Below are 27,016 nucleotides of genomic sequence, written 5' to 3'. Positions count from 1 at the left end.
CTAGGAAGATCTTAAACATACTATCCGCAATAGAATCCACAAAATCGACAGGCCTTCTCTTAGCTCTAGATGCAGAGAAGGCCTTCGACCGCCTGAACTGGACCTACATGACCAAAGTCTTATCACGGTTTAATTTTCCCGCATCCACCATAGTTAACATCATGGCATTATACCAACACCCGGCAGCAAAAGTCTCACATGGAGGGTTCCTCTCCACACCCTTCCCTATCACAAACGGGACCCGCCAAGGGTGCCCCCTATCACCCCTCCTATATATCCTTGCCCTAGAACCCCTAGCACAAAAGATTTGATTACACCCAGAGATCCCAGGCATTCATATCCACAATAAGATGTACAGCCTAGCCTTATTCGCAGATGACATCTTCATAGCACTGTCGGACCCGGAACACTCCCTTGGCCCCCTACTAAATCTACTACAGCAATTTGGTACCATCTCCTATTACCGTCTAAACCAGGACAAGACCCAAGCCCTACCCTTAAACTTACCTAAGACCCTCAGGGACACACTCCGTGCCTCGTACCAGTTCGACTGGAAATTGAACTCCATTACATACCTGGGGGTTAAAATAGCGCCTACCATACTCACTACCTCCCGATTGAACTACAAGCCTCTCCTAACGTTATGTAAATCAGAAATGCACAAATGGCATCACACGAAACTTTCCTGGCTAGGCAAAATTAACACATACAAAATGATGATCCTCCCGCGTATCCTCTACATCTTCCGAATGATACCCCTAGGAGTCACATCCCAATACTGTAAAGCTCTACAAAAACGATGTGGCTCTTTTATCTGGAGCAACAAACGACCCAGAATATCCTTGGCGCTCCTACAAACAGCACCACGGCAAGGTGGTGTAGGACTCCCTAACATCCAACAATATTACAGGGCGGCGATACTCTCAACTGGCATACTCCTCCATGCCAAACCGGGCACACTACAGTGGGTTGACATGGAAAGAGCACAATTCAAAGACACGACCCTGACTGACTACCTATGGACACCTAAGAAATTCAAACCTAAACGCACGGATCTATTCCCGACAACACAGTTAACACTCACACTGTGGGACGCTTACATGGACACCATAGGCCATAAAGATACCCTACATGCTAGAACACCGATTTCGGTCCTAAAGACATTGGTACCTAATATCCCCCTCAGAGACTGGACCGAAGCGGGAATAACAGAGATATCACAACTACTAGACACTGGGGGCATAATCCCTTTCCCAGACTTACAACAGCGATGGGGGGTGCCGAACAGGGCAATTTTCTCCTTCCTACAACTGAAAAGTGTCCTGCAGGCACACGCGCCACCAACACACAAAACACGAAACCCTGACAGAATCATCTCACGTCTAGTCATAGACAGATGCTGGACATCACCCACAAGACCCAAAACGCTCACACTATGCTACAAAGCATGGCAAGAGCTTACAACGACCAAAACAAACCCCTATAAAGCACACTGGGAAACGGACTGTGGGACGGTCCTGACCGACGAAGATTGGTTGCGGGCCCTTAACGGCCTATCCAGGTGGACCAAATGCTACACACACATCGAAGCCCATAGAAAGCTTCTTTACCGCTGGTACATGACCCCACAGAGGCTCCACCGTATGTACCCTAACACACCCCAGACTTGCTGGATATGCCGCACAGCTGTGGGAACATTGGAGCACCTGTGGTGGTCATGCGGCGATATCCTGCCCCTTTGGGCTGCTGTAGCCAAAACGCTGGAACAACTCAGCATCCCCAAGTTCCACCTATCTAAAACCTCATGCCTCCTTCTGATACTCCCAGATACCCTAACCCCTGGACAAAAGCAGAGCACAGCCCTCACCATACTGGCAGCGAGAAACCTATTAGCACTACACTGGAAGTCAACAATTTGTCCATCTTTAGCTCAACTCCAAACCAAACTCACCCAGTACAAAATTTACGAACGGATGGCGATCACGTCTCCGCATAAGAAACTCGAGTTTGACAAAAGATGGGAGGGCTGGGACGGGGTGTTAGACGAGGTTGATGAAACGGATACAACTAGTGTGAGATGATAGGGCGAAACAAGCTGACACTCCATGCAGGTGTTCCCTGGATTTGGTCCTGCCAGCACCAAACTGAGGGCACAATACATGCACAGGTGTCGACACACTCTACCCACCTCCCCCCCCATCCCTCACCCCTACCTTCACCACCCAACCTACCCCTGCCTCACCATGACCTTACGCCCAGTTCTTGCCCACTATAGGGAATACCCACCAGCGCACCAATCAGTTTAACGAGTGGGGCCAACCTGTGACACACCTCAAGCTCGATGATAGCGAACTCCCGGCCACACTGGGCAACGACTTCTCCTTAGAGTGTCAATGAGAATATGGGATGATGCCGAGTAGGGCCTTCAGATATACCAACTAGGCCTGAGAGGACACACCCAACCTAGCCGGTGTTCACGCTTTCGAATAGCAGGTGCAATATTGGCGATGTATGAGACACATGTAACTACCTCACGCTGATAGCTAGCCCACTGTACCAACAAGAATGTATGTAACAATCTACATAGTTCAAATGCTTACAAACCATCTTGTATAACTTGTCACTTGTACTCCCCCATTAACCCATCCCCTTTTTCTCTTCTGTACCCCAACCTGTATACTGAAAATAATAAAAAATACATTGGAAAAAAAAACTTACCTAAATGCTCACCACACAAACCTCCTAAATGTGACCTATTTGTTAGAAGGAATCCCAATGTAAGCAACTAGGAGGGACTGAAAGAACAGAGACTCAGGTGCCTATACTAGTCTTGAATCTAAATTACTAATGCACTTACCTGAACAGCTGCAGGCCTGTGTTTCAGTGGCAAAATGGGGATTTGAACAATTGACAGACTAAACTGTTTAAACTATAGGCTTCAATCTGTACCCCACATGCCATTTGTCCTCACCCATGGGAGAAGGTTTAAAACAGACCTCAGACATGGTGGTATAGATAAAAGTGGCAAACCCAGATAATCACTTTATAGAAGTGCGGTTTACTACTGGGTCTTCAGGGAAAAGAGGCTTAGATTCAGCTGGGCCTCATAAATGCAGCGGACCCCTCTCATCTCCTCAGGAAGAGAGATGGGTCAGACCCCTGGTTGCTGAAAGATACCCAGACTGGCAACTTTTACAGATGTGCTGTTTGCTGGGTCTTCAGGAATAAGAGGCTGAACCCTGGCATGGCTTCATGTGTGCCATGGACTGCTTTCATTCTTTGAGGGAGAGAATTGGGTCACTAAAGGGGCTACCCAGTTTGGCAACTCATAGAGATGTGCTGTTGCTGGGTCTTCAGGGATAAGAGGCTGAACCCTGGCATGTATACATTGATCCATTTTCATCCCCTGAGGGAGAGGCTGGGTGTGACCCCCAGTCTCTTAAGCGGGTACCCAGGTTGGCCACTCTTACAATAGTGTTGTTGCTGGGTCTTCAGGGCCTAGAGCCTGTACCCTGGCAGGGCTACAAAAATATTGCCTGGCGAGCATAAAATTAAAATCTAGGCCTGCTTAAATACTGCTTGATGGGAAGGGGGATGATTTATTCATACCAATTTCAGAGTTCTTTCTCCTGTCCTTTCTGCTGTGAAGGGGAGGAGCTAACCCATAAGTAAATGCTGCCATGATTGATCAGGAAAATTATTTCTCCTCTGTATATATTTGGAAGAACCTATGGCTAGATATATGCAAATGATTGCTGCAAAAAGCTTACAGAAAAATATTGGATGACTAAAGACAAGGTGCTGCAGCAGCTAAAGAAAGTTAATATAAACAAAGCTCCGGGGCCTGACAGTATTCACCCACGAGTACTTAAGAAACTAAGTGTGGAAATAAGTAAACCTTTGTTTTTAATCTTTCAAGATTCTCCTATTTCAGGAATTGTACTGGAGGATTAGAGAAAGGCAGATGTGGTTCCTATATTCAAAAATGGTTTGAAATCCTTGCCTGGAAATTATAGACCTGGGACCTTAACTTCTGTGGCTGGAAAGGCATTTGAAAGCTTATTAAGGGATGATAGTCAGAAATTCATTGAGAAGGACATTGTTATTGGCAAAATATGCATGGATTTATGAAACATAGGTCATGTTAAACTAACTTAATTGCATTCTACAAAGAAGTAAGTATAGATTAGGGTGTTGCAGTGGATGTAATCTACTTGCATTTTACCAAACTGTTTGATATAGTTCCACACAATAGGTAAGTGTTCAAAGTAAAAGAAATTGGTCTAAATGAAAATTATTGTACTTGGGTAGGAAATTGGCTTAAAAATAGAGAACAGATAGTTGTCATTTACTGTCAATTTTCAAGCTAAACAAAAGTGGTAAGTGGCATCCCTCGGGGCTCTGTTCTGGGACTGCTTCTATTTAACATATTTATAAAAGATCTTGAAATATACAAATGCAAAAGTTCAGTTACAGTGTTTGCAGATGACACACAACTCTAGGGTAATACACTATGAGCAAGATATTACTCTGCTGCCGAGGGATTTAGATAGTTTGGGGGACTGGGCACTCAAAAGGCAGATTAAATTTTTTTTTTTTTGAATTCTTTATTTTTGTTGTGCATGGTTTGACAAAATGATATACGTTGCCACAACAGCAAGCATAATCACATTAATAACACAGATTTCTACATATGTGGAATTGAGGTGAGAGCACATTTTTTTTTTTAAACATTTTTAAACGTGGTAATAACGTTTGTTGTGCAAGAGAATGTAATGCACAGTTACACACCACAACAGCGTACATATATATTTGAGCGTAGATTAAACAGTGGTCTGATAGAATTTGTACAAATAGTTTTTTAAAAACTTAATATGCTAGCAGACATGACTTTGTAAACGATCTGGCATGAGACATCCTGAGATCGCTGACATGTAGAGATCGAGCATTAGGATAAAAATGAAAAATGAAACAATAGAAGACAAAAAAAAAGAAACTAACATGGTATAAACATTTGCGACCGCCTGTGAAGCTGCGTTATGATGACCATCTTGTTTGAGTAGGCAGGCATAAACTATAGCATGAACAAGCTATTTGTTAACCTATTTTTTTTTTTTTCTTGGTCATTCACCACAAGTAGTTTCCACATGTTTGCAGCATAACATTATACATTACAGTTATGTCATCTAACATGATATTGTCCATACAGTGGCTTGGTGAATGCTTGAAAAGTGTAACCATGGATTTCAGTATAGATATGGGTGGTCTAAAGGGATTAGTTCCCAGTGTGGTCGTGAGAGGGGTATTCGAATATGCTAATTGTGAGGATACCATGGCCATATGGGGGGACCCCCTGTTCGGATCGGTGCTATCAGCGATGACCTCTTCCAGCCAGAGTGTGGCACTTAAGGAAGGGGGGATGTTACTGTGTTGGAGGTGATTCTCGTCAGCCTGTGGTTACCCGGGAGTAGGTCCTGTAGGTGTTACAGGGCTAGCTTTTGGGTAAGGCATTCTGGGCCAACTGGTCAGATGAGTGTTGGGTTTAAGGTACTATATGTTGAGGGGTTAAGTTCGGCTGGTAGGTAATAGCCATGTGCGATGTGCTGGTTTAAGGGCTGGGATAGGCATGCAATAGATGTGTGGATCTCTGTGTCGGGGGTGGTAAACCTGGCGAATGTCCAAGGAAGGTATGACTGCAGTTCTCGTCCCTTCAGGTCGCCCCTCTTGCAGCTTGTTGGCGCTGGAACATGCGGGGGATGAATTCCGTCACAGAGGAGGGATCCATCTGCGACAAGTCCCTGCCATCTGTCCTCGGTGGCGTGGTCAGGCCTAGTTGTTGTAGTTTGGAGTCCAGCTCCTGCAGCGTCTTCACCCGGTGTGAGGTGCCTTGGTGCGAGAAGGTGAGTATTCTTGGGAGCCCCCATTTGTAAAGGATATTCTTTTGTCGCAAGATTTGCAGGAGTGGTTGAAGGGCTCTGCGCCATGCGATGGTGCTTCGGGTTAGGTCCGGGAAGAACGAGAGTGTGGAGCCCTCAAACAGGAGTGGGGTCTCTCTTCTTAATGCTGTGAGGAGGATGGCCCTGTCCTGGAGGGATTGGAAGCGGACGATCAGGTCGGTGTGGGCCGCCGGCGGTGCTGTGCTCGGTTTCGGTAACCGGAACATGCCGTCCAGCTTCATCGCCTTTGCTTGCTTTGGTGGTAACAGTGTGTTGAGCAGGCGCCGAATGAAGTGCGGTAAGTCCGGTAGGTTAACTGTGTCTGGTACCCCACGGATCTTCACGTTGTACCGCCGTCGCTGATCTTCGGTGGTGTCAATTCTGTCTGTGGTAGCCTTTTGTTGTGCCTGAATTGTAGCCATTTGCTTCTCCAGTAGGGTGATTCTGGAGTCCTGGGTGGTCGAGAGGGCCTCCAGCTGCGTTATTCGTGAGGTGGCACCTTCAATGGCATCTTTGATGAAGGCCATGTCCGCCGCAATATTCGTCCGCAGCTCTGCCAGCAGGCCTTTTAGTTGTTCTGCTGTGACTGGTTCACCCGTGTGGGGTGTCTTGGTGTTCAACCTCTTCGGTATTTGGACCGTTGCTCCCTCACCCAGGTCGGAAGACATTCCGTCTGAGAAGCAGGAGGACTCATCCTCTCCCGCCGCCATTTTGTCCCATGGCAATTTCTGGCTGCCCCTTAGCATTTCTCCGATGTCGTGGCTCCCCAGACTCTTGTCCGCTCTCGGTTTTTTGTTTTTTCGTCCCATTTCTTGTTCCCAGGTTGCTTAGCCAGTTTTCAGCTAGTTGGCTGCCCGTTTTTCGCCGTTAATCCACCTTTTTCAGGCTGTAAAGTACGGAGCTCTCAGGAGCACGTCTGTCCTGTTGCACTGCTGGCTCCGCCCCCCCGGCAGATTAAATTTAATGTAGAAAAATGCATTTAGGATAAAGAATGCACAAGCTACTTACATCCTAAATGATAATCAATTAGGGGTAACAAAACACAATGTTGTTATCTATGCAACATGTAAATGCATACCATTTGTGAAACAGACACCACAGGTAGGTCATATGGTATATTTTGACCCTTATTATAGTCATTTTAACACCAATTTATTTTAAAATGTATGTTTTTTTTTTGTACATTGCAATTTAGCAGTTTATTTTGTAAACTTAATATGTGCTACAGTAATAAAGAAATCACTAAATTGTGCTTAAGTAGATTTACTGAGTACAGAATGACCCTCACTGCACACCTAAGTCAATTTTTGAATCAAGGGCTGAATCTATAACTTGTCTAGTGCCGTTGCAGACTGAAGATGGGTCTATGGTGCATTTTGCAGCCTTTTAGTAGCGCACAATTTAAATCACTTCATAGATGCATACCATTTGAAAATATGGACACCATGTGGATTCTCACATTATATATTTGGAGCTTTATTGGGTTGCCATTTTACCACCATTTTTTTTCAACATTTGTGGCATCCATTTTTATATTTTATTTTTTGCATACACATTGTATTTTGCTGCTTATTTTTTAAAATCCGTGTGAGCCACAGTACTAGAATTGTTGTAACTGTACTCAGCAACATCCCTTGAGTACAAAAATACCCCATATTTATAACTTTACCAAGTAACAATCTTAATTGTATGCCTTTTTCTAAACCAAATCCTAATGCCAAATCTAACTATAAACCTAACCTACAATCTAATTATATGGCTAACATTAACCCTAATCTTAATCCTAACCCTTGTAATAGTGTTAGAAGGATTCCCTCTGCTGATGACAGCAGAAGAGTTCACTGGCTGATTTCAGCAGAGCAATTCCCCTGCTCACCCTAATCCTAATTTGAACCTATTCTTAAAACGAATACCAATCCTAACATTATTTCTAATCCTAAACATGAACTAAATAATAAACCTAATAATAATAATCCTAATACCTATTATAAACACAATGTTAACCCGCAATCTTAATCCTTAATCTAATCCTAATCCCAAGGGTTTCCCTCTGCTAATATGTGATGATATTAGCAAAGGGAATCCTAAACTAAAACAGAGAATATTATGTTGCTGCCATCTACTAGCTACTTTCAGTATGACCTGTTATATTGAAAATAGTATGCACATAGCATTGCGATTAGTGCTGGGCAACTTGGAAAGCCTAGCATCAATTACAATTGCATTGGGGCATGCGGGAGACCCTCCAGGGTCTATTGTGTGCTCAATAGATTTTCAGAACCACATAGAACTTATCAACTCACTCATTAGTCTGAGGCTTCTAAAAGTGACCCCAAATGGCACTGTTATTGTTTCCCTTTTGTTACAGAGTTAAACCATACAGCAATAATCTGCGACAAGTTAAAATGTCAGTGTCCTCACCCATTTTCTACACATTGAAGTTACATATTTTACATTGACTGGAAATGATTTGTCCACTGGATTTCAACATTTTCAGATTAATGTAAAAGCAATTGAATAGGGAGTAGCTGGTTTTATTAAATTCTGTTGACTTGGAAGTAGATCCCATCTTTGTACCTCATCATTCTTTAACAAATAAGGACAGTATCCTGGTCTGAGCTTCCTACAAATGAAATAATTTGCCATAAATACAACTAGTGGAAGGCATCAGGGCATGAAGACAGGGTTATTCACTAACGTCGAACTGCAAAATCCAGACCTTGTTCATGCTATCTCAAGTACACACAGTTACGCCCAACTTTCCATCAGTTGATTTATGAGAAGACAAAAAAATTAAGTGGTTTCTAATTGTGCCACAAAAGGGCAGAATAGTTTCCTCATTTTACGGTGCAGTGTAATGCTCTTCTCAGCCCCTCCCCAAGTTACCCGGTTCTACTTAAGCTGTACAAAGCAGGAGTCAAAGCTAACTATCCACCCTGTGGCTCAAAAGGTAAGCCCATTCATTATAAGGGAGTCAGTTGGCTGCTAAATGATCAGTCTATTCAACATAAATTAATTTGAGGAGGTTCAAATAGCCAACAATAAAATTAACTTTCGGTTATATATATATTTTAATATTATTTACATGCTTTTCCAAGTAAAAACAGCTATAGTTAAGCTTGGCTATTTGAGTCTAAATTTGGTAGTTCTGATATCAATCCACTAAGATTGGTATCTATTCAGTATATCAATGTGTGCATCTATGCTTTTTATATGCTTGTAGAATTGTGCTGTGTTCATTCGTATTTTTAGTTTTACTCTGCATTTATGTCTGTCTTTGTGGCATCTCTCTCTGTAACATTTTGCATGGTCATGTGTCTTTGACCTGTCTATTTAAGTCTGTATGTATGTTCTTGTGTGTTGAGAGAAAACAGGGCCAGTCTCAGACAGGGGCTTCCTTGAGTTGTTGGGAAGAACAATAGACCTCTCTGCTCTGCCCTGTACTTGGGCTAGCTTTGTGATCTGCATCTCTATAAGCTGCGGGTCCTTTTAAGAGCTCCCTCGTGGTTCTCTGGTGGTAGTCAATTACTCTGAGCAATGAGTCCAGCACTATGAGTCTTTGACTAAATGCAGAGACTGTGAAGGAGCTGTTACAGTGATGTGCACTGAATAGAGGTGCAAACAAGGTTTCCCAACTGGAACCCCATGAATTCTGCTCCCCACCTGCACCTCAATTCGACCAGTAGGAATTACACCCACTCCTGACACGTATTGGGTGGGGGCAAATTTAAAATTACCCATAAAAATTAAGACACTGCATACACAGTACCCGGCCACACTCTGACTCCCCTACACAGACACAACACACCTACAACACACATAATTCCTCACACAAAATTCAGCCAGAACACTTGGCCACTACACACACACTCTTATACACATCACTCACAGAAGCAGAGCCCAGGGCTCAATGAGAGGGGATAATTTGGCATCCCGCCTAAGGTCCTGAGCAACCTTTAATTTTGCTCTGATTGGTCTTGAAATGTAATTATGCGTACATGGTGGGTTTTCGCATGTGAATGCAATGTCAGTTTTTATGTTGCTGTTCCTGTATGCATGCAATGTCAGTAAGGGTATATGTATGTGTATGTGTACAGTGTCAGTATTCCGTATTCCTGTGTAGTTTGAGAACAAAACTAGGTCACTAGCCCCCATAAATAATGTAAAGTGCAATTATGAAGTGTAATTCCCATGATGTTCAGCCACCTTTAAAAGCTAACTTTGCAAGCATGGAGGGTGTGGCAATTGCCATGATGCTCAACCAGGCTTGTAGGGTGAGCATAATGGGAATTGCATATCAGACAATTTTATAAACTACCCCATTAATCATGCCCTACCCCCAAGTTGTCTATTCCTACCTTCCACCTCCAGTTATCTATCCCTAGTCCCCAAGTTACCTATTCCTATCCCACTAATCCAGTTATCTATCCCTATCCTTATGGAGTCTCTCACTTGCTCTCCCCAGTTATTTTTTCCCAATCTAAATTATCTTTCCCCAGCCAATGCCCAGTTATTGCATCAAAGCCCACTCCACATATATATATCTCTGCTCTCAAGTTATCTCTTCCTCAATCTGTCATTGCTTTGTGCAGTGCTCTGTCTTCCTTATCAGCCAAAATCCATGCTACTGACAGCAGGGCTGTGAGGGAAGGGGTAGGGACTTGATGATACATCAAATCCTTGCCTCTCTATAGCCACCAGTTGCATTGGACTCAGCCAATTAAAGGACACTGTATAGGCATCAAAACAAAATTTGCTTAATGAAGCAGTTGTGGTGTCAATGCAGCCCTAGCCACACCTCCCATGGCTGTGATTAACACTGCCTGCATGCCATCAATGGTTTTATTTTCAATCATACGCTAACTTGCTTTAGATGTTTTTATATCCTGCTCTGTATATTAAATCTTAAAGGGACACTATAGTCACCATAATAACTACAGATGGGATTCATAAAGGATTCAGGTCCTGAAGGGGTAGCAAGGAGGCAGTAACAGTAATAGAAATGAGTCCAAACTCACAAAAATGTTTATTACATTTAAAGTATTTAAAGTCTATTCTGCTTATAACAGGCATCCATACTGTTATATAATGACAATTGCTAGACCAGAAGCAGTGCAGGGCACTTTGTCATCCAGCAGTAAATTGGGATTACCGGGTAGTCCTTTAGTATTTATTTCATTGGCCAGTTTTTATTTTCTCTATATTGGAAGAAGTTAGAATCAAATGAAAATCTTCCAAACTGTGTCTGCGTCATGTTTACAAACTTGGTTCATTTGCTAAAAAGTTTACATTGTTTAATTACGCTAACAGAAAAATAATACATTTCTTTTCTGAACTTGACCTTTCTCCAGAAAGATGAATCTGTGCACACAGAACTTGATCTTTCTTTTGGCATTGCTCTACCCGCTCTGTATTACTGCCTATCCCAATGGACAGGGTATAGAGGGATCATGCACCACGCTGCAGCCAAGTCACGGGGCATCAGCTCAAACAAGCAGCGCCCCTTATACTGTGGGACTGTCTAAATCAACCTACAGTTCAGGAGAGAGAATTACAGGTAAATCTGTCTTAGATACACTCAGAGCAGAGTTCTAAGTATATTTATAGTTCCATTAGTTTTATGGTTTTTGGTTGTTCTATTAATTTATATTAATAAGTGTATTTGACTGAGTGACTATAAATATATATATATATATATATATATATATATATATATATATATATATATATATATATATATATATATAAATATGTCTGGGGAACCTGGCAGCCAAGGAGAGGACTAGAATGTGCATGCGTGAACAATGACGACTTCACTGTACTAGTCAGTGGGGGAGCTAAATGCCGTTGAGTGAGCATGTGTACTGTGTGGCTGTCACATTCAAAATGATGAGTAGGGTAACGAATCTGCATCAAATTTTGTGTTAAGCTTGAACATTCCTCTGTGGAAACTACTCAAATGATTCAGAAGACTTTCGGGGACAATGCAATGAGTGCAGAGCAAATTAAAGTGTGGCACAAACACTTCAAAGATGGTCGAGCATCTGTTGAAAGATTTGGTGCCCTACGACTTCTGGCTTTTCCCAAAACAAAAATAATCTTTGAAAAGGAAGAGATTTTAGACCTTTGATGAGATTCAGGTAAATATGACGAGGCAGCTGATGGCGATTCCAACAAAAGCTTTTGCAGAGGGTTTCGAACAGTGGAAGAGACAGTAATACTAATAATAAGTATTGCTTCAGACCTGAAGAAGAGAGGAAAACTCTTGAAAGCTTGTCTTTTAAAGGGACTCTATAGTCAACATATAAAAGCAAGAAAGACAGGTCCCCCAGCATTCCTTCTTGCTTTTATATGAACTTACATTTAATAAAAAAAAATTTCGAGGTGTTTTTATATTAAAAACTTATCTCCGTTCCAGCGCCGAGCTCCCAGCCAGGCCGCGCCCCCTTTTTCGTCAAAATGACGAAATCGCGGGGCCCAATAGGACGCTTCTCTGAGAGAAGCGTCATCGCGATGTGGTGCGCATGCGCGGCTTCGCGCTGCACCAATCGCGTTCTTCATAGAGCGGCACTGACAGCCGCCCTATGAAGAACCTGAGCGCTTTACCGCGCATGTGCGCGGAATGCGCGTTCGCGAGCTGAGCTGTCTGACTGACAGCTCAGCTCGCTTTCTAAAATTTCTATCAATAAGGGGGGGACCTACTGTCCCCCCACCCCTGAGCGGTGGGTGGGGGCCCTAAAATTCACAATAGGGGGGGACCTACTGTCCCCCCCTGGCCCCCACCCCTCTGCGGCGGGTGGGGGCCCTAAAATTCACAATAAGGGGGGGGACCTACTGCCCCCCCCGGCCCCCACCCCTGAGCGGTGGGTGGGGGCCCTAAAATTCACAATAGGGGGGGACCTACTGTCCCCCCCCGGCCCCCACCCCTCTGCGGCGGGTGGGGGCCCTAAAATTCACAATAAGGGCGGGGACCTACTGCCCCCCCGGCCCCCACCCCTGAGTGGTGGGTGGGGGTCCTAAAATTTAAAATAGGGGGGGACCTACTGTCCCCCCCCCCCGGCCCCCACCCCTGAGCGGTGGGTGGGGGCCCTAAAATTATCAATAAGGGGGGGACCTATTGTCCCCCCCGGCCCCCACCCCTGAGCGGTGGGTGGGGGCCCTAAATACAAAGGGGGGGGACCCTAGTTAACCCTCCCCCCCAAAAAAAATTATCTCCCTACCTACCCCCCTCACCCTAAAAATAATGAGGGGGGACCCTTTAACTAAAAACCTGTAAAGAAAAAAAAATAAGATAAAAACAACTTACCATTCAATGTTTTCTTTCTTCTGAAATCTTCTTTCTTCAGCCCCAAAAAAGGGCAAATAAAAAGCCATAATAACCGCCGCAATAAAAAAAAAAAAAAAAAAAAACCCGAGCGCAAAAAAAATAATCCATCTTCACCCATGGAGGGCTCCGTGCAGACTGAGCTCCGCAGGACGGGGGAAGGCTTATAAAGCCTTGCCCCGCCCTGCAATTAGGCTAAGAACACTCTGATTGGTGTTTTTAAGCCAATCAGAGTGCTCTTTGTCATTTTACAAGCGTGGGGAAGTTCTTTGGAATTTTCCCACGCTTGTAAAATGACACAGAGCACTGTGATTGGATGGCTTGAAATCCATCCAATCACAGTGCTCTGTGTAATTTTACAAGCGTGGGAAAGTTCTTTGGAATTTTCCCACGCTTGTAAAATGACACAGAGCACTGTGATTGGATGGATTTCAAGCCATCCAATCACAGTGCTCTGTGTCATTTTACAAGCGTGGGAAAAGTCCAAAGAACTTTCCCACGCTTGTAAAATGACAAAGAGCACTGTGATTGGATAGCTTGAAATCCATCCAATCACAGTGCTCTGTGTCATTTTACAAGCGTGGGAAAATTCCAAAGAACTTTCCCACGCTTGTAAAATGACAAAGAGCACTGTGATTAGATGGCTTGAAATCCATCCAATCACAGTGCTCTGTGTCATTTTACAAGCGTGGGAAAATTCCAAAGAACTTTCCCACGCTTGTAAAATGACAAAGAGCACTGTGATTGGATAGCTTGAAATCCATCCAATCACAGTGCTCTGTGTCATTTTACAAGCGTGGGAAAATTCCAAAGAACTTTCCCACGCTTGTAAAATGACAAAGAGCACTGTGATTAGATGGCTTGAAATCCATCCAATCACAGTGCTCTGTGTCATTTTACAAGCGTGGGAAAATTCCAAAGAACTTTCCCACGCTTGTAAAATGACAAAGAGCACTGTGATTGGATGGCTTGAAATCCATCCAATCACAGTGCTTTGTGTCATTGTACAAGCGTGGGAAAATTCCAAATAACTTTCCCACGCTTGTAAAATGACAAAGAGCACTCTGATTGGCTTAAACCCACCAATCTGAGTGTTCTTAGCCTAATTGCAGGGCGGGGCAAGGCTTTATAAGCCTTCCCCCGCCCTGCGGAGCTCAGTCTGCGCGGAGCCCTCCATGGGTGAAGATGGATTATTTTTTTTGCGCTCAGGTTTTTTTTTTTTTTTATTGCGTCGGTTATTATGGCTTTTTATTTGGCCTTTTTTGGGGCTGAAGAAAGAAGATTTCAGAAGAAAGAAAACATTGAATGGTAAGTTGTTTTTATCTTATTTTTTTTTCTTTACAGGTTTTTAGTTAAAGGGTCCCCCCTCATTATTTTTGGGTGAGGGGGGTAGGTAGGGAGATAATTTTTTTTGGGGGGGAGGGTTAACTAGGGTCCCCCCCCTTTGTATTTAGGGCCCCCACCCACCGCTCAGGGGTGGGGGCCGGGGGGGACAATAGGTCCCCCCTTATTGATAATTTTAGGGCCCCCACCCGCCGCTCAGGGGTGGGGGCCGAGGGGGGGACAGTAGGTCCCCCCCCTTATTGATAATTTTAGGGGCCCCACCCGCCGCTCAGGGGTGGGGGCCGGGGGGGACAATAGGTCCCCCCTTATTGATAATTTTAGGCAGGGCCACCATCAGGGGGTGACAACCGTGACAGTTGTCACGGGCCCGGCGGCCCTGGGGGGCCCGGACTGCTCTGGCAGTCCTGGGCCCCACTTTCCCTCTCTGCACACATAGATAGCGAATATCGCTATCTATGTGTGCAGCCCCGGGCCCCCGGCTTCCCAGTTACCGCCGAGGGGGCCCAGGCAGCACACAGCTTCTCTTCTTCTCGTTTCTGCTAATAACTCTCGCGAGACCCGGTTGCCATGGCAACGCTCCGCGGGTCTCGCGAGAGTTATTGGAGGAGAGAGGAGGCTGTGTGCTGCCTGGGCCCCCTCTGCGGTAACTGGGAAGCCGGGGGGCCCCACCATGCCACCGGACCACCAGGGATGGAATCTCCCCCCTCCCTAGACACAGGTAAGCAGGGAGGGGGGAGAAACAATTTAATTATTTTATTTTTTTTTAATTATGTTAAAATGCCCCCCCCCTCCCCCACACCCCAGCACATTTACACACACACACTGCATACACTGACACAACACACACACACACACACACTGCATACACTGACACAACACACACACACACTGCATACACTGACACAACACACACACACACACACTGCATACACTGACACAACACACACACACACACACACACACACTGCATACACTGACACAACACACACACACACTGCATACACTGACACAACACACACACACACTGCATACACTGACACAACACACACACACACACACTGCATACACTGACACAACACACACACACACCCACTGCATACACTGACACAACACACACACACACACACTGCATACACTGACACAACACACACACTGCATACACTGACACAACACACACACACACACACACTGCATACACTGACACAACACACACACACACACTGCATACACTGACAACACACACACACACACACTGCATACACTGACACAACACACACACACACACTATATACAATAACACAACACACACACACTACATACACTAACACAACACACACACTCTGCATACACTTACACAACACATTCTGCATAGACTAACACAACACACACTCTGCATACACTGACACAAAAAACTATGCATACACTGACACAAAACACTATGCATACACCAACACAACACACTATGCATACACCAACACACTCTGCATACACCAACACAACACACTCTGCATACACTGACACAACACACTCTGCATACACTGACACAACACACACTGCATACACTAATACAACACACACTGCATACACTAACACACACACTGCATACACTAACACACACACTGCATACACTAACACAACATACATACTGCATACACTAACACAACATACATACTGCATACACTAACACAACAAACACACTGCATACACTAATACAATACACACACTGCATTCACTAATACAACATGCACTCTGCATACACTACACACTAACACACTCACTGCATCCACTATACTGACACACACTCTGCATTCGCTACACATTAACACACTCTGTATTCACTACACTAACACACACTCTGCATCCGCTACACACTAACACACTCTCTGCATTCACTACACATTAACACTCTGCATTCACTACACTAACACACACTCTGCATCCGCTACACACTAACACACTCTCTGCATTCACTACACTAACACAAACTCTGCATCCGCTACACACTAACACACTCTCTGCATTCACTACACATTAACACACTCTCTGCATTCACTACACTAACACACTTTCTGCATTCACTACACTAACACACTCTCTGCATTCGCTACACATTAACACACTCTGCATTCACTACACTAACACACACTCTGCATCCGCTACACACTAACACACTCTCTGCATTCACTACACATTAACACTCTGCATCCGCTACACACTAACACACTCTCTGTATTCACTACACATTAACACACTCTCTGCATTCACTACACTAACACACTTTCTGCATTCACTACACTAACACACTCTCTGCATTCACTACGCATTAACACACTCTCTGCATTCACTACACATTAACACACTCTCTGCATTCACTACACATTAACACACACTCTGCATTCACTACAAATTTACACACACACTACATTCATTACAATGACACACTCTGCATTCACTACACCCTAACACACACTCTGCATTTATTACACACTAACACACACTCTGCATTCACTAAACTATGCACACACTCTGCATTCACTACACTAACATACACTCTGCATCAACTGTGCACACAGCATCCACTACACAAACATCCTGTATTCACAGTACACACACTACATCCACCACAAATTGAAACACTCTGCATTCACTATACACAGACACTGTGTCTAATACACACACTACATCCACTACAGACACTGCATCCACTAAACACATTTCATCTAGTACATACAAACACTACATTCACTACACAAACACACACTACATCACTGTACACACACTACATCCACTACTCAAACACTCTCTGCATTCACTACACATTAACACTCTGCATTCACTACACTAACACACACTCTGCATCCGCTACACACTAACACACCCTCTGCATTCACTACACATTAACACACACTCTGCATTCCCTACACATTAACACACACTCTGCATTCCCTACACATTAACACACACTCTGCATTCCCTACACATTAACACACACTCTGCATTCCCTACACATTAACACACACTCTGCATTCACTACACATTAACACACACTCTGCATTCACTACACATTAACACACTCTGCATTCACTACACATTAACACACTCTGCATTCACTACACATTTACACACACTCTGCATTCACTACACATTTACACACACACTACATTCATTACACTGACACACTGCATTCACTACACACTAACACACACTCTGCATTCATTACACACTAACACACACTCTGCATTCACTAAACTATGCACACACTCTGGATTCACTATACTGACACACACTCTGCATTAACTGTACACACAGCATCCACTACACAAACATCCTGTATTCACAGTACACACACTACATCCACCACAAATTGAAACACTCTGCATTCACTATACACAGACACTGCGTCTAATACACACACTACATCCACTACAGACACTGCATCCACTAAACACATTTCATCTAGTACATACAAACACTACATCCACTACACAAACACACACTACATCACTGTACACACACTACATCCACTACTCAAACACACTCTGCGTTCACTATACACACTGCATCCGCTACACAAACACACACTCTGCATTCACTGCACAAACAGTATCTAATACACACAAACACTACATCCATTACACACATTCTAATTCACTTCCACTATACACACCACATTCAGTCCCGCATCATTGTCAGCAGACTAGGTAGGGCGTGGGCGGGCCCGGGAGGGAGGGGGCGGGGGAGGGGGGGCCCAGACCTTGTGCTTTGTCAGGGGCCCCAACATTTCTGATGGCAGCCCTGATTTTAGGACCCCCACCCGCCGCACAGGGGTGGGGACCGGGGGGGGCAGTATGTCCCGCCCTTATTTTTAATTTTAGGGCCCCCATCCGCCGCTTAGGGGTGGGGGCCAGGGGGGGACAGTAGGTCCCCCCCGTATTTTTTATTTTAGGGCCCCCACCCGCCGCACAGGGGTGGGGGCCGGGGGGACAATAGATCCCCCCCTTATTGATAATTTTAGGGCCCCCACCCACCGCTCAGGGGTGGGGGCCGGGGGGGGACAGTAGGCCCCCCCTTATTTTTAATTTTAGGGCCCCCACCAGCCGCACAGGGGTGGGGCAGGGGGGGACAATAGGTCCCCCCTTATTGATAATTTTAGGGCCCCCACCCGCCGCACAGGGGTGGGGGCCGGGGGGGGCAGTATGTCCCCCCCGTATTTTTTATTTTAGGGCCCCCACCCGCCGCACAGGGGTGGGGGCCGGGGGGACAATAGATCCCCCCTTTATTGATAATTTTAGGGCCCCCACCCGCCGCTCAGGGGTGGGGGCTGGGGGGGGACAGTAGGCCCCCCTTATTTTTAATTTTAGGGCCCCCACCCGCCGCTCAGGGGTGGGGGCTGGGGGGGACAGTAGGTCCCCCCCTTATTTTTAATTTTAGGGCCCCCACCCGCCGCACAGGGGTGGGGGCCGGGGGGGCAGTATGTCCCCCACCATATTTTTTATTTTAGGGCCCCCACCCGCCGCACAGGGGTGGGGGCCGGGGGGGACAATAGGTCCCCCCTTATTGATAATTTTAGGGCCCCCACCCGCCACACAGGGGTGGGGGCCGGGGGGGCAGTATGTCCCCCCCTTATTTTAAATTTTAGGGCCCCCACCCGCCGCACAGGGGTGGGGGCCGGGGGGGGGGAGGAGAGTAGGTCTCCCCCCCCCTTCAACCACTAATGTGGCCAGATAGCGTCCCTGTGGGTTCGGGCTTCAGCTGTCAGCTGAAGCCACGCCCACAGCAGTGCTGACAGGCTATCAGCACACAAAGCGCGTTCACCCAGAATGCATCGGACGAGAGGCCTTTTTAGGGCCTCTGAACTCGGAAGTCCCTCTGGTGGCCGTCTGTTTGACTGCAACAAGAGGTGTTTCAAGCTTCCAATGTAAACACTGCATTTTCTCAGAAAATACAGTGCTTACAAGAAAAAGGCTCCGGGTAGCTGTAGCACTCACCTAAACAACCTCATTAAGCTGAAGTTGTTCAGGTGACTATCAGGGCCGGACTGGGAACTAAAAGCAGCCCTGGAAAAAAATATTTACCAGCCCCATAATGCGTCGCGCCAGCATAGCGTGCAGATACAGCGTTAGAAAAGATCATTTAAGATTAAAAATTATTACTCCAACGTGAAAAAAAGCACATATAGGCTTTTTTAAGCAGACGTGTCTTTGCATATAACCAATGTTTCAGTCCAACTACCATGACATATTAAGGAAAGCTTGGTAATGGGACTGAAATGGTGAATGTATGTAGGGCACAACTGTAAAAAATTACGTTATCTTGTTTATTTTGAGGTCCTGTGGGTGCACTCTTCACTTTAAATATGTTATTGTGCTGGAGTATGTACCTAGCAACAAGACTGGGCCAATATCTGCTTATTACATATTGTACATATCAATGACATTTCTCTGTGTATTACGGATATATATATGTACATTAATACATGTGTAAATATAATAGGCATAATTCTATATATATAACTAATACACACATAAATATACATGATATATATACACACACACACACACCAGTGGCGGATCCAGAGCCTGACATTGGGAGGGGCACTTATAGATTTAAAGAAATAATCCATGCACAATAACCACTACTGCTCTGTGTAGTGGTTATGGTGCCAGGAGTGCCGGGACCCGCTCCCAGAGTAAGTAGTCAAACCGTTTAAGAACAGTTTGACAACTTACCTGGGGTCTGCTGTGATATGGGGCTGTAGTAGGGTATAGGAGCAGTGGTGCAATGTGTGAGGGGTGCAGTTTGTGTGAAAGGTTTGGTGTGTGGGGCTGTGTGTGTGGGGGGGTCTGGGTGTGTGTATGGGGCTAGAGGTCGCAGTGGTGAGAGTGAACTCTAGCCCGTAGCTCCAGCGCTAGAGTTAACTCTCGCGAGAGCTGGAGCGTTACCACTGTAACCGCGGCAACGTTCTGTACTCGCGCAAGAAGGACCCGGAGGAGCTGCAGGCTGAGCTCCCGGGTCCTCTCTTCCTCCCTCCCCTGCTGGCTGCCTGCATGGTGCCTCCAGAACAGGGAGGGATATCTCTGATCTCCCCTCCGGTTCGTGAAGGCACATGGTGCTTGGACAGTGCCAGCCTTGCATTGGCCAGCAGGGGAGAGCATCTGGGGGGGAAAGGGCAATTGCCCGTTGCCCCCCCTGGATCCACCAGTCATATATATATATATATATATATATTTCTTTCTCCCCCTCACTGCTCCTCTGTGTCCATGTCACCCCTCTCCTTCCCAGTCACTCTCTTCCCCCTCTGCCTCTTTCTCCCCCTCCCCTTGTGTATCTCTCTTCCCCTCTGTCTCTTTTCCCCCCTTTTCCCTGTCTCTCTCTACCATCTCTCTATCCCCCTCTTTCTCCCCTTGTGTCTCACTCTCCCTCCCTTTGTGTATCTCTCTCTTCCCCTCTGTCTCTTTTTCCCCCTTCTCCCTGTCTCTCTCCCTCTCTACTATCTCTCTATCCCCCTCTTTCTCCCCTTGTGTCTCACTCTCCCTCCCCCTCTGTCTCTCTCTATTCTCCCACTGTCTCTTTCTTCCCTATCTCGGTTTTATTTCCCCCCCTCCCCTTGTGTCTCTATATTCCCCCCTTGTGTCTCTATATTCCCCCCCCTTTTGTGTCTCTATATCCCCCCTTTTGTGTCTCTATATTATCCCCCCTTTTTTGTCTCTATATTTCCCCCCCTTTTTTGTCTCTATATTCCCCCCCTTTTGTGTCTCTATATTATCCCCCCCTTTTGTGTCTCTATATTATCCCCCCTTTTGTGTCTCTATATTATCCCCCCCTTTTTTGTCTCTATATTATCCCCCCCCTTTGTGTCTCTATATCCCCCCTTTTTTGTCTCTATATTATCCCCCCTTTTTTGTCTCTATATTATCCCCCCTTTTGTGTCTCTATATTCCCCCCCCCTTTTGTGTCTCTATATTCCCCCCCCTTTTGTGTCTCTATATTCCCCCCCTTTTGTGTCTCTATATTATCCCCCCTTTTGTGTCTCTATATTATCCCCCCTTTTGTGTCTCTATAGTCCCCACTTTTGTGTCTCTATATTATCCCCCCTTTTGTGTGTCTATATTATGCCCCCCTTTTTTGTCTCTATATTATACCCCCTTTTTTGTCTCTATATTATCCCCCCCTTTTGTCTCTATATTATCCCCCCCTTTTTTGTCTCTATATTATCCCCCCTGTTTTGTCTTTATATTATCCCCCCTTTTTTGTCTCAATATTATCCCCCCTTTTTTGTCTCTATATTATCCCCCCCTTTTGTGTCTCTATATTCCCCCCTTTTTTGTCTCTATATTATCCCCCCTGTTTTGTCTTTATATTATCCCCCCTTTTTTGTCTCTATATTATCCCCCCTTTTGTCTCTATATTATCCCCCCCCTTTTGTGTCTCTATATTCCCCCCTTTTTTGTCTCTATATTATCCCCCCCTTTTGTCTCTATATTATCCCCCCCTTTTGTCTCTATATTATCCCCCCCCTTTTGTCTCTATATTATCCCCCCCCTTTTGTCTCTATATTATCCCCCCCCCTTTTGTCTCTATATTATCCCCCCCCCTTTTGTCTCTATATTATCCCCCCCCTTTTGTCTCTATATTATCCCCCCCCCCCTTTTGTCTCTATATTATCCCCCCCCCCCCTTTTGTCTCTATATTATCCCCCCCCCCCTTTTGTCTCTATATTATCCCCCATCCCCTCCTCTCCTCCATTTACCTGAGAGGAGTCAGAGGGGGCCGGCCGCTTTCCACGCTGGTGCCGCCGGGCACTTCTAATGCTGAGGACGGAAGGAGGAGGAGGAGGAGGGAGGAGCATGTCTCTGTACCATGCTCCCTCGCGGTTCCCACAATTCACAGCACAGGAACCGCGAGGGAGCATGGTACAGAGACATGCTCCTCCCTCCTCCTCCTCCTCCTTCCGTCCTCAGCATTAGAAGTGCCGCCGGACCGGCGAGGCTGCCACCCGGCCCGGCGGCACCAGCGTGGAAAGCGGCCGGCCCCCTCTGAGTGTGCCACCGGACCGGCCACCCGGTGGCACATACCTCTGCAGCCCCCAGGTGCCGCGGCCCACCGGGAAATTTCCCGGTATCCCGGTGGGCCAGTCCGGCCCTGGTGACTATAGTGTCCCTTTAACTATTATGTTAGTCCATTAAAAAAGTATCATTACATCCTGCAATATTCTGATATTTTGGCACATTGTCTATTGGACTAATATCAATCTACACTATATGTATATTTGTGCTCGAATTTAATTGGTTATGGAATATGTTAGCTGATGCAGTGTTGGCTGAGGTGTGCCGAAACCAACGAACGAGTAGGCCTGTAATAAAAGAGGGCATACTAAGGTAATGGTAATGTAATAAGTGAAGGGTGACTAGGACTACATAAACAGAAACAAAAGTGATTTACCTCCTATATGGCAGTAAATTGAGAAATGAGACTGCAGTGGCATGAGTTATACACCAAAACTGCTTCATTAAGCTGAGGTTGTTTTGATGCCTATCGTGTCTCTTTAAAAGTTTGTGTAACTTGGACATCTATTGCTCGCAGGTTTTAAGGTGGGGGAACAGGATAGTAAGGGTTAATTTAACTATATGTAGTGTTTTATTAAACACCGTTTTTTTATTCAGAGTAACACTTTATCAACTGGCAAAAGTATTAAGAGCAAAAAATATGAAACATCATGGGAGTTGTAGCTTTACAACATCTGGTGATCTACCTTTTGAGCACCCCTGCTCTAGACAGTCTACTCATTGTATCCAATGTCTTTCATTTTACAGTCACTCTCAACACTAATCCAGGAGCAACCCAGTTCACTGGTTTTCTGATTCAGGCTCGTGCCGGTAGCAGTAACATTCCTATAGGATCTTTTGAGATCAATAACTCAAATGCACAAATGTTGACATGCACGACCACTGCGGTGAGTATAACAAAAGATCCTAAGTACACCACCGTGTCCTCAGGCAGTGAATATTCCATCCAAGTGGAGCCTCACCTAAACTCCTATAAAGTGTACCCTCACCATACTGTATTTTTTACGTACTTCACTTTCAGTTTCCTATTTCTCCTCGTTTTAATGGTTATATGTACACAATCCAAGGACATTCCAGGCACTGCACCCCCCTCTTTATTGAAATCACAGCTTATGACTGTGAGCTGATGCTTTTACACACATTTAGCCTTCTTGCCTTAGTTGTACTTTAAACATGCTAGATTGCTGTGTGCCATTATGCAGGTTAGTGTGACCCCTTTACCATTGTCCCCAACTGTCCCAATGTTGCCAGCGCAATCTCTATTTCAGGATCCTGTCCCACTGTCTCAAATTTGCTCCATGGTGTCCTGCAGTTTGAGACAATAGAAAACATGCACATGTGTATCGTTAGATGCACCTGCATTACACTGAGGGTTCTAACACCATGTAGAGCATGCTGTAACAACACTCTCTGCATGGTTCACCGTTAGTGAGTCAGCCTGTGTAAAATGGCAGTCAGTCCGGTGGGAAGGCAGGTGAAGGCAGGCCCCCTTTGGGTATTGCCAGTGATGAGGTTCACATGAGGTTCTCCCATGCCCCTTAGCTCCTCCCATCAGCTTTATGGGACATCTATTGTGGGGGTATACGTTATTGTAATACACTAGTTATCAACGATCATACCATCAGGTTTATTTACTAAAGTGTGAATTGTAAGGATTTCAAAATGAATTTAAAGTGAATTTCAAAAGGTAGGTATAAATAGCAAAAGTGGAAAACATCTCCAATTTAGCTATTTTCTAAACTAATTTTGCCTTAAAATTGAAAAATAATTTGAATTCATTACATTTCACAGTTTAGTAATATCACCACTACTGTATGACAGCTTTAACACCAATTGTTTTATTTATTCCACAGAGTGCGGTGAGTCATACCAGTAACTCGAAGAAATCAAACATACAAGTAACTTGGGTAGCACCAAATGCTAACATTACAAATCTCCAATTCAGGTAAATCTCCCTCGTAGTATAGGCTGGAGCCACTGCTCCACACAATTAAGAACCCTACACTGATGATAAATGTGATGAATATGTATTTTAATAACAAAATACATGAATGTATTTATGTACCTTTGACAGAGCCACAGTTGTACAAGTGGAAAAAATATTCTGGATAAATGTAGCTAGTTCTACACTAACCTATGTTGCAGCAACTACATCCAGTACAACAGTGAGCACCCCAACTACAGCTACACAATCTAATTCTTCAAGAAACATCGGCATCACGGCTATAGCTACACAATCTAATTCTTCAAGAAACATCGGCATCACGGCTATAGCTACACAATCTAATTCTTCAAGAAACATCGGCATCACGGCTATAGCTACACAATCTAATTCTTTAGGAAATACCAGTATTACAAGTATAGCTAATCAATCGATTTCCTCTGGAAGCACCAGCACCACAACTATAGCGAATCAATCTACTTCTTCAGGAAGCACCAGCACCACAACTGTAGCTAAACAATCTAATTCTTCTGGAAGTACCAGCACCACAACAGTAGCTAAACAGTCTACTAATAGTGGATCCATATTATTGGTGAGTATTTTTAACTGCACCTGTCCATTTAATCCGGATAGTTAGTTGCAGTAATGTAATACACAGTTACACATCATTGATTTATGAATACTTAGACAGTTCTGAAAGTAGGGTGATCTCTGATAGAAAAGGCACGGGTCCATTCATTTTGACGGGTCCATTAATTTCCTTCTGGTGGGCAAGGACAGGCTGACATAAAAATACATATAATATATTGTAGTATAACCCTGACACATAAACCAATCAAATAATCATGGTAAAAATACAATAGACCACATAGAAAATCCTGCATGCTTCTTTCCTGACGAATTAGCCTACAGAGTTAGTCAGCTCATCTTTTGAATAAGGCATTCTATAAATATCCCATTACTGGTTAGGACAAGAACACCCTTCATTATGCTGAGAAGGCTTTCTAATATTTTACCTATCCATTTTATTAACAAACGTGTTTGTGAGATGTGAAAACTTTTAATGTGATCAACACTGCTATATTCATGTCTGCTTTTACAACGGAGTGCTTCCATCTGCACTCCCTGTAAGTCATTGTATAAGCTCCACCCTTTGCACCTATCCAAGCATATATATATTGACTGGACCCTGGGCAAGCATTTTCTTGGGCCCCCTTTGATCCTGCCTTCCTTCCACTCCCTGGAAGGCAATCAGGCCTTCCACCCCAACAAAGTGACGGAACTAAAGAAGAGAGGGCCAAGGTGCAAGATTTTTTTGGGCCCGCCTTCGCAAGGTTGGCCAAAATTTAGATCCCCATCTGTCGTGCAACTGCCTCAATGCTCTGCCAGCTGGGGCTCTCCCATTTTCTCATGATTGCATGGTTATATTTAGCACTGAACAGTGTGTGTGTTTGAATGTAAGCATGTTTTTGTATGGAGTATGTTTGTGTGAATGTAGGGGTGTGTTTGTATGTGGTGTTGGTATTTTAATGTAATCATGCATTTACGTGTAGTGTTGACTTTTGAATGCAGGGGTGTGTTCATATAAAATGTTGGTGTTTAACACAGAGGTGTGTTTGTATATAGTGTTGAAGTTTAAATGTAGGGGTGCATTGGTGTTTGGTGTTGGCTTTTGAATGCTGAGGTGTATGCACATATACACATACGCTGCCACACACACACTGATACACAGATACACACACACAAACTGAAACACATGCAGATACACAGATATTCATACTGACACCCAAACTGACACACATGAAGTTAAACAGACACATATACACACGGACACACATACTGACTCACAGATACACACGGACACACATACAGATACACACACTGAATAAATTTACAGGTAATACTCGAAAAATTAGAATATCGCGCAAAAGTTCATTTATTTCAGTAATGCAACGTAAAAGGGAAAGCTAATATATGAGATAGACGCATTACATGCAAAGCAAGATAGTTCAAGCCATGATTTGTCATAAGTGCGATGATTATGGCTTACAGCTCATAAAAAACCCCAAATCCACAATGTCAGTAAATTAGAATATTACATGCAATCAATAAAACAAGTAGTGTACATAGAACAATATCGGACCTCTGAAAAGTATAAGCATGCATATGGACTCAGTACTTGGTTTGGGCCCCTATTGCAGCAATTACTGCCTCAATGCGGCGTGGCATGGAAGCTATCAGCCTGTGGCACTGCTGAGGTATTATGGAAGACCAGGATGCTTCAATAGCGGCCTTCAGCTCTTCTGCATTTTTCGGTCTCATGTCTCTCATCTTTCTCTTGGCAATGCCCCATAGATTCTCTATGGGGTTCAGGTCAGGCGAGTTTGCTGGCCAATCAAGCACA

At 44.7% G+C, this 27,016-nt stretch overlaps 1 protein-coding gene across 1 annotated transcript; it reads left to right on the top strand.

The window, feature by feature from the left end:
• Positions 1-11,291: 11,291 nt before the first annotated feature.
• LOC134569163 (putative ferric-chelate reductase 1) lies at positions 11,292-25,249 on the top strand. Its single transcript, XM_063428073.1, has 4 exons — positions 11,292-11,493; positions 23,418-23,557; positions 24,524-24,615; positions 24,745-25,249. The coding sequence occupies exons 1-4, from the start codon at positions 11,292-11,294 to the stop codon at positions 25,247-25,249; spliced, it is 939 nt and encodes a 312-aa protein (XP_063284143.1).
• The last annotated feature ends 1,767 nt before the right edge of the window (positions 25,250-27,016 follow it).

Source organism: Pelobates fuscus, chromosome 7 (assembly GCF_036172605.1).
Source record: "Pelobates fuscus isolate aPelFus1 chromosome 7, aPelFus1.pri, whole genome shotgun sequence".
Taxonomy (NCBI): Eukaryota; Metazoa; Chordata; class Amphibia; order Anura; family Pelobatidae; genus Pelobates; species Pelobates fuscus.
This window is presented reverse-complemented; position numbering and strand designations above follow the sequence as displayed.